This window comes from Medicago sativa, chromosome 2 (assembly GCF_051527215.1).
Source record: "Medicago sativa cultivar Bolivia chromosome 2, Bolivia_mono, whole genome shotgun sequence".
Taxonomy (NCBI): domain Eukaryota; kingdom Viridiplantae; phylum Streptophyta; class Magnoliopsida; order Fabales; family Fabaceae; genus Medicago; species Medicago sativa.
In genome coordinates, this window is record NC_140750.1 from 64,573,032 (window position 1) to 64,582,319 (window position 9,288).

General features: G+C 34.6%; 1 protein-coding gene across 3 annotated transcripts; it reads left to right on the top strand.

Annotated features, from left to right (window-relative positions):
• Nucleotides 1-2,095: 2,095 nt before the first annotated feature.
• Nucleotides 2,096-5,140, top strand: LOC146949682 (protein RICE SALT SENSITIVE 3-like). 3 transcript variants are annotated; one of them, XM_085745626.1, is made up of 7 exons: nt 2,096-2,336; nt 2,418-2,468; nt 2,713-2,846; nt 3,074-3,179; nt 3,561-3,602; nt 3,719-3,775; nt 4,249-5,140. In XM_085745626.1, the coding sequence occupies exons 4-7, from the start codon at nt 3,078-3,080 to the stop codon at nt 4,978-4,980; spliced, it is 933 nt and encodes a 310-aa protein (XP_085601752.1). In that variant the 5' UTR covers nt 2,096-2,336; nt 2,418-2,468; nt 2,713-2,846; nt 3,074-3,077; the 3' UTR covers nt 4,981-5,140. The 3 variants fall into 3 exon arrangements, with proteins under 3 accessions (XP_085601752.1, XP_085601751.1, XP_085601750.1); XM_085745625.1 differs by having other exon boundaries at nt 2,713-2,835; XM_085745624.1 differs by having other exon boundaries at nt 2,096-2,468; nt 2,713-2,835.
• The last annotated feature ends 4,148 nt before the right edge of the window (nt 5,141-9,288 follow it).

Sequence of the window (9,288 nt, forward strand, 5' to 3'; positions counted from 1 at the left end):
CTATTACAAAAGAAACTATGAAACTAAATTAAAATAATGATGAGAAAATCAATTGATTATGTAATTCATCAATAGTAAAAATAATATCCTAAGTTGGCATCTGAGATGAATTATGAATTATTTACTTTTGGGCAATCAAAATACTTTTTTTTACAGCAATCAAGTACTTTTAAAACATCTATTAAATTTTGATTTTGAATCGGTAGTGTATCCTTGTCCAAAATTGATTCATTTTTTTGCTTTTCACTTTTCCTTCTTTGCTTTGCAGTTTGTAAGAAAAATAAAAACCATAGAAAAAGACACAAAAAGAAGATAAAAGCTGCCCCCACAGTTTTTCATGGTTAAAAACGTACCAAACTATTCCAATTTTGTTTTTATATGAAAAAACTCTTTAGTAAAGCACTTCTCCTTCACTCTTTTTACCATCTTCTCTCAAAGTAAACAAACAAACCTTCTTTGATTCAAACAAATGGCAGAGAGAGAAAGAGAATAAGTCTAGTAGCCAAACAAATAAATAAAGATGAAGTTTTATTGTTCATGTATCCATCATCCAATTGTTATGTTATATTTTAATATCTAATCATTTTGAATTTAATTTAAATTTTGAATTTACTTTGCCTACGTAATATTAATATCCAACAAAATTTCAAGATATAAACAAAAAAATTCATAAATGAAAAGGTTGGATATAACTCATCATTTAAAATAGCGAGACCTACATATGTTTAAGAGATTGTTACACCTCCCCAATGAAAAACATATAGTCTCATAAGACTAGATACCTATTAAGTTATCAATTGAAGAAAAAATTAAAGTTGAGTTTGTGATAAGTGCTACTTTAAGCACTTTCTATCTTGCAGGATTAGTTCTTTTTAATGTTAAAATAGTACTCCTCCGGTCCTATTTATAAGAGAAAGTCTGGTTAACAAAAGTTGATGTATCTGGACTGAATTTTTAACCACATACATCAATTTTTGTTGACCCAAATTTCTCTTATAAATATGATCGGAGGGAGTACTTCAGTATGTCCTTATTATAACAAACAATTTATTTTTAAAATTCATTGAATTATTAATATATTTAGTCTATAATATAGGTCAGATACATCAATTTTTCAACAAATTCAAAAAATAAATTATTTCTTATAATAATGATCGCAAAAATATAATGATATAAAATTACTGATAAGTGGTATGAAATTACAAGTGAGAGTCATTTAACAAATTTTTAGAGATGTTGAGTTGAAAAAACTTAGGCTTTGTTTGGGAGTTTGGAGGGGAAGGGAGGGGAGGGTTTTGGGGGGTTGAAAATATATAGAAAAATGGACAAAAAATTCACATTTTTTGAAAGAACAATTTTTTAAAGAATGATAAACTAATACTTATGATTAATATACTTTTAATTTTAAGAATATAATAACAACATAGATTGGATTTAAAAAATTCATATAAACACTCCATAACCCCCCAAAACCCTCCCCCAATACAATTTTTGAGTTCCCCCAAATGAGGGGGATTTTTATTATGAGTAAAAAATTAACCTCCAAAGCCCTCTCCTCCCAATGTCTTCTATTTCTTCCGCTTGCTCCTTCCTTTTTTCCAAAACCCTTCCATCCCCTCCCCTCCAAACTCCCAAACAAAGCCTTAGTGATTACTAAATACTATTATTAAAAAATTATAAATAAATAATCCAAATACATATGATTCATTTATGATTCATGTTAAGTATCTCGGAACATTAGTTAAAGAAACATAAAAGAAAATTTTTGCATTAAAATGAACATTTTTTATACTTTAAAAATTTGACTACACATCTTTTAAAAAAGCTTTATTATTTTTACTTTATGTCTCAAGATACTGGTTATTATTTTCCTTCGTTTAAATATGGTTGCTCTTAGAGTGAGTATTGTCACCTCTACTAAATAAATAAATAAATAAATTAGCAACTTTGAGAAGGATGAAGAACTGGTCTACCATGTGGTGGTTAAGCATTGTAGAGTAGCTAAGATAGAAAAAGAGAAAATTTTGAAAGAAAAAAAAAAAAAGACAAATATAAAAAAGAGTGTAAATAAAAAGAGTTGAGACAAAATATAGATAGATAGATAGATGCACATAGACACTGTAGGAGAAGAAAGAAGAGTGGAAAAAAAAAGGTATATAGTGAGAGAGAAATTAGAGACAGAGAAATAGCAGAAATAAAGAGATGGTGGGCTCAGGAGCAACATCAGATAGGAGCAAAGAAGCTGTTGGGATGATGGCCCTTCATGAGGCCCTCAGAACCGTCTGTCTTAACTCAGACTGGACTTACTCTGTCTTCTGGACTATTCGTCCTCGCCCGTATAACTCTCTCTCTCCACAACTCTCTCTCTCTACATGTTTCTATATATTTTCTTATTTTTGTGTTTCCATTTCTTGCAGAAGAGTTAGAGGTGGTAATGGCTGCAAGGTTGGTGATGACAACGGCAGCTTGTAAGTGTTTGTGTATTACTCCTCCAGTCTCGAATATAAGCAAAAAAAAAGTCAAACAAAGTTGATGTATCCGGTTAAAAATGACTGGATACATCAACTTTGTTCGACTTTTTTTTTTCTTATATTTATTTAAGATTGGAGTAGTATCTATGTTTGTGTATTTAAGTGCATAAATGATGTTAATTTGATATATATATATTTTTGATGATTTAACATTTAACATGCATTTTTTGTTTTTGTTAAGGATGTTGATGTGGGAAGATGGATTTTGCCGAGGAAGAAGTGGTGTTGAAGAAATTGATGGAGAAGATCCTGTGAGAAAAGCTTTCAGCAAAATGTCCATTCAGCTTTATAATTATGGAGAAGGGTGGGTACTGGGTAGGTGTTTGTTTGTTTGTTGGTTTTGTTACTATGTTGTGCTTTTATTCTCTCTCCTTCTCTTTCTATCTATCTGATTCTTGCTGTCTCCAATAACATGTGAAGGGAGTTACTGTTTAAGTCTTAACTGTATACACAACAACAAGCACAAGCACAAGCACAACCTCAAACACATACTCTTGTTCTTTGTACTATGTTATGATTGGGTGTATTTTGTTTTGGAACAGGTTGATGGGGAAAGTTGCATCTGATAAGTGTCACAAGTGGGTCTTTAAAGAACCAACAGAATGTGAACCCAACATCTCTAACTACTGGCAGAGTTCATTTGATGCTGTATGTATTTTTCAACTCTCTTCTACATCCAATCACACTTCTACTTCTATCTCATCTTTCACTTGTCTATGTCTAACTGCTTGATAAGAATCACGGCGAGTTTTGCAAAATCATGGTGTTACCGTTCATTTATTGAAGTTTGAAAGTTTAATTTTTATCTAAATTACGATGAGTCTGATTCTTACCGACTCAACGTCTATCTAAATATCAACTTATTAGTATCTTTTATTTGTTTTAGACAAAATATATATAGATTGAGACTTTACATTATTATTGCATTGCAAACAAGTATTAAATTTTGTTTTGTTTTTCTATTGATTATTATGATGAAAAGTTATTTTGATGATGATTGATTTCATCCTCTTTTGGTATTAATTGCAGCTTCCTCCTGAATGGACTGACCAGTTTGAATCAGGCATTCAGGTCAGAAAACAGAATCATTATTACAAGCTTTGTTTTTTTGCTATTATTATTGGTCTCACAAGGATTAATTGATTTCTTAAGATTTTTCAACTCATTTTATTTGTTTCCATGAGCAGACCATAGCTGTAATTCAAGCTGGACATGGTCTTCTTCAACTTGGTTCATGCAAGATTGTAAGTGCATTTCTATCATATTTTTTCTCCTTCTTTTCACTCATTTGTAGTTTTCTCATATTTCGAAATCCGGCTCCTGTGTGCATCTACTCTCAACCCTATCTCGCACGAGTCTCGTTTACTAGTCCGCCCTTTTAATCTCCTTATATGTAATTTTTAAACTTACTTTCACCATTTCTACTTTGTATGAAAATGGATTTGCTAAAGTTGGGATGTCCCGGCCTTCACGCAGTCAAAGTACCCGTGACGGTTGGATTCAGATTAGACACTTCACAAACTATACAAATTTTAACGAATATTCAAAATCTGAACTTAAAATCCAAACCGTTTAATCTTGATCTGACACTCACTGATGTGTTGACTGCGCTGCAAGGAATCTTGATGCAATTTGTATTGGTTTCACTATTCATTAGGTCAAAGAATCTCATAAAAAATGAAACAAATGTTTGATATTTTTTGATTCTATTTTTCAGATTCCTGAAGATCTTCATTTTGTCCTAAGAATGAGACACACATTTGAATCATTAGGCTACCAATCTGGTTTCTACCTCTCACAACTCTTCTCTTCAACAAGGAACACATCCTCATCAACTTCACTTCCTTCAAAACCATCTTCCACCATTCCAATTAGGCCACCTCCACCACTCTTCAACTGGGGTCAGAGACCACTATCTTCTCCTTCCTCAATGCTATCCTCACCCAATTTTCAACAACATGCAGCTAGGCTTGGTTTTCCACAAACCAAAGATGAAACACACATGTTTCTCATGCCTCATGCATCATCACATGAAACTCCAAGAATTGAAGACATGATGGGAGAACATCATGAAAGTGACATTAAATGGCCAAATGGTTTGTCTTTCTTTAATGCTTTAACTGGAAGAGCTGATGATGCTAAACTTTTGTTTAATCCGGAGAGCTTAGGAGGAAAACAAGGTGATCATGATCATAATCAACATCATCACACTCTTAATCAAAATCCTAATTCAGATGGTTCAAATCCAAATGAGTTTTTGAGCTTGGATAGTCACCATGAAGGTGGAAGGAAAATGGACAAGTTTAAGAGAAGCTTCACTTTACCTACGAGAGTGGCTTCATCATCTTCATCTACTTCAATGGATCATCATCAACAACAAGGTGTGGAGTATAGGAATTCAGAAGGAGGAGGTATGTACTCAGATGTTATGGAGACCTTTATGGAGTGAATGTTTGGAAGAAAAATTAGAATTTGTATCTAGGAAGAAAAGCTAGCTATGTTCCTTTTTCATGTGTTTGTTTTTTTCACTATTGTATCTTTGTGTTTTCTTCTGTATTCCTCTTAATGAGACTTTATTAATGATCATTTGTTTCTTTCTTTTACTTCAATTAGACATAAAGTTTACATGATGTTTTATGTTTTACTTTCTATAGCATTTTTATTGGGTCATCATTGTGTGTGTTTGTTCTTCTATGGTTCAGCCTCCAATGCAAGTTTTAACAAGATATATTTTGCATGTATTAATTTTATAAATCATCAAGATAATCCTGGAGTCGTCATTAACATTCATGATAGTTTAGAGATCAAATTGACGGTTCATAGACTAACATTAGTGGTTAATTGGTAAGGGAGTTAGACTTTATTTGCAGTAGATGGAACTCTGAATCTCATTCAATGTCTTAATGCATAAGAAACAAAACCCATGCATATCTCTAATCAAAACTCTATGTTTGGTAATTAAGCTCTCTCATGCTATGACGCTTTAATAAGTAAAGTCACTATTTTCAATGAATTTTTAGTCATCAAAACTGCAATATAACTCAGTAGGGTAATATGGCATTTTTCAAGTTAAAAAATAATAATCATTTTTTGAAAAGAAATAAATTAATTTATCTGATTTTGATACACTAATAAAACTAAGCAAACTGCCCAATTCAATCCTCTAAATTGTGTGACATGTACATTTTGCTTAATTTGAAAGTCTTTTGTTTTTCAATAAGATTTCAAGTTATTGATTTTATGGAAAAAAAATTCATAATGTAATGGCTATTGTTGATAATTTAAAGAGAGAATTGATTATGGTCTCATGTTATTGCTTGTGTGACAAGCAACCTAAGTCTTCTAACCTTATTTTCCTTCGGCGTGATTTTGTATACAAATGTTCTATAGTTGCAGCCAAATTTGAGCTTCATTAATAGATTCTCACTATTTGTAACTAGAATTAGAGCAATCTTTTCCTTTCTTTTACCACCAACATTCTTTATTAGATTTGAAGACACGGTTATTTCCATGCAACAAGTGAGTAACATCATAAGAGGTGGTGTATCTTTCTCACCTAATCATTCTAAAAGTAACATGTATTCACCAATTCGTGGGTTTAAAATTCTCAAGGCTTTTGAGAATTGGTCATGAGAAATGAATGGTCTTCTACACATTAATTAACTACTATAAACTTGGGTATTTTTCCATGTTTAGGAGGTAGATGTATAATTTGGATGAATGCGTCAATTTAGTAAAAGTATATTGAATGATCATTTTACATAAATGCAAGACATATTTAAAAATCTTCATGCAAGTTGTTAATTAACTGTTGGTTTAATTAATCATTTTTTTTTTATTCCAAGTACATCGAATCAAACAATAATCTTAATCAACTTGCCTTTTGTTATTATAGTAAAGGACAGACTCCCAAATATACCCACCATGAGTATATAAAAACAAAGTAAAAAAAGGTAGAAAGAGGGACAAAATAATAGAGTAGGAAGAGAGAAGACCAAGCATGCAGTAGCACCAGTAAGAATAATAGTACTGCAGCCTTCCCTCAGTAAGACCAAGCAATTGTGGGATCAAAAATATCGTGTACCTTTCTCTTGTATCAGGAAATAAAACCAAAGGTACAACTAGAACTTTTTTTGGGGTCCAAACATAGTACAAGAAGAACTTGGAATTTGGAAAAATAATTTTGATAAGCATACCCTCTCACAATCATGGCGTACAAATTGATTTTTTTTTTTTGAAAGGACAAATTGAAAATTTTGTTCACTACAATATGCATTTACTGTGTACAAAATCGAAAATTGCGTTCAACATAAATAAATAAAGACATTTGTGATGAAAGTTGCCAAAGTAAGAGTATGCATTTTTTTTTTTTTTGAAACGGCATATATATATTCCAAAGCCAGGCACCAGAGGTGCAAAACCGACAGGCTGATACGAAAAGAAGCCCCTGCTAACTGAACCAACAACGAACAGCAGCTAGGCAAAGTGCAGAAAAAAATAACAGCAACAGGGAATAGGCAAAACAAAGCCAAAGCATCCAAAAAATAAGATATACAATACCCTCCCAATTACTGTATCAATAAACCAAAAACTGCACTGACAGCCGAAGAAACCAAACAAACCAACACCCAAAGCCGAACCAAAAAAGACAGCGCCGTTCATCTTCTATCTAAGCATTCTCTAGGATTCCAGGTCCACTCATAAAAGAGGAATGACGCTATCTTTAGCCTGCTCAAGGTCCAGACCCACGTAACCGCTTTGATGTCCTCCACTACCTCCTCTACCTCCTTCCTTTGGTCCGTGAAAATCCGCGCATTTCTTTCCTTCCAAATCACCATTCCAACAATCAAAATGAGCAAATAAATTATGGGGAGTGATAAAGTTGATTTCAAGCCAATCCATAATTCGACGCCAAATAAGCGCGGCAAAATCACAATGTAAGAAGAGGTGCTTAGATGTCTCCTCCCGCCTCCCACACAACACACAAAGGAGAGACGCATCCGGTTGTAAAATGTGACGAATTGCAAGATTATCTCTCGTCGGAATACGATCGAGAAGCAAGGACCACGAGAACGCCACAACTTTGGACGGTGCCGGACTCTTCCAAATTAAAGAAAAAGCCCCCTCCCTTGAGTCCCCCTCCACCTCCTCCACAAGAAAGACATGTTCCAACATGGCATAGAAGGATCGAACCGAAAAAACCCCAACCTCATCCGGGGTCCACACCCAAGTATCCTCTCCTCCATGGAAGACCACTTCCTCCAAAAGAACCATAAGATTTCCAATAAGATTGGTCTCCCACAAAAAAGGTAGCCTCCTCCAAGTTGTATTCCACGACCGCACACCTTCATTAAGCACCACCACATCCCTTACCATAGCATCCTTACAACTTGAGAGGGAATAAAGCCTAGGGAACATAATAGATAAAGGGATTTCCCCTAACCACTTATCTTTCCAAAATCGAGTCTTCAAACCATCACCTAACTTCCTTCTCACACTATTAGTAAACCAATTACCACCCACGCCTCCCTCCAAAGTAATTAGATTTCTCCACCAAAGGGATGTGAATCTAGGCCACCTAACCCCCTCATCCGGCGTCAAGCCTCTAACATGTTCACCATATTTTTCCACCAACACCAACTTCCAAAGCGGTTGATCCTCTTGTAGTAATCGGCATTTCCATTTTGCCAAGAGGCTCAAGTTTACCAACTTTACATCCCTAACCCCTAGACCACCTTTGTTTCTCGGTTGGCACACCTTCGTCCATTTTACCCAACAAACTCGCCGACCTCCACCAACCCCTCCCCAAAGGAACTCTCTTTGGATACGGGTAACCATCTTAAGCACCTTTACCAGAATCTTCAAGAAGGATAAGTAGAAAATAGGAATAGCATTTAGAACGGCGTTTAAAAGAATTATTCTACCTCCAAGGCGCACATACTTGTTTCCCCACGAATGAAGTCTTTTCTTCAATTGATCCAACATAGGCTCCCACGTAGACATCTTCCTTGAATTCGCCCCAACCGGCAATCCCAAATATATGAATGGAATCGAACCCTCTCTACAATGAAGGAAATTACAAGCCGCCTCCATGAAATCTCTTTGAACGTTAATTCCAATTAGGGAGCTTTTGTGAAAATTAACCTTCAATCCTGATGCCATTTCAAAACCTCTAAGCACGACTTTCAACAACCAAAGATTGTCAACCGTTGGTTCTCCAATGCATAAAGTGTCATCGGCATATTGCAAATGCGAAAACACCAAACCATTCCTTTTCACATCAAAGCCTTTAAACAAATTACGATAAACCGCATTCCTCATAACACCACTAAATCCTTCTGCCACCAAAAGGAACAAAAACGGAGCTAACGGATCACCTTGCTTAAGCCCTCTTTGCATGCTTATCTCTTCGGTCGGACTTCCATTAACTAGAATTGACATATTACCACCAAACACACAAGCCTTCATCCACCTCACCCATTTATCCTCCATGCCTACCCTTCTCATCATATACTCAAGGAATCCCCAATTTACTGAATCGTAAGCCTTTTCAAAATCAACCTTTAGAATCAAACATTCCCGATTCGCCCTTTTTGCTAAATCCACTACCTCGTTAATAATTAAAACACCGTCCACCAAGTGTCTCCCCTTTAAAAACGCCGATTGGGAGGCCGAGATAATAGAATTCATCACCTTAGAAAGTCTCTTTGCTAATACCTTAGAGAGAAGCTTATACAAACTTCCCAAAAGCGAAATG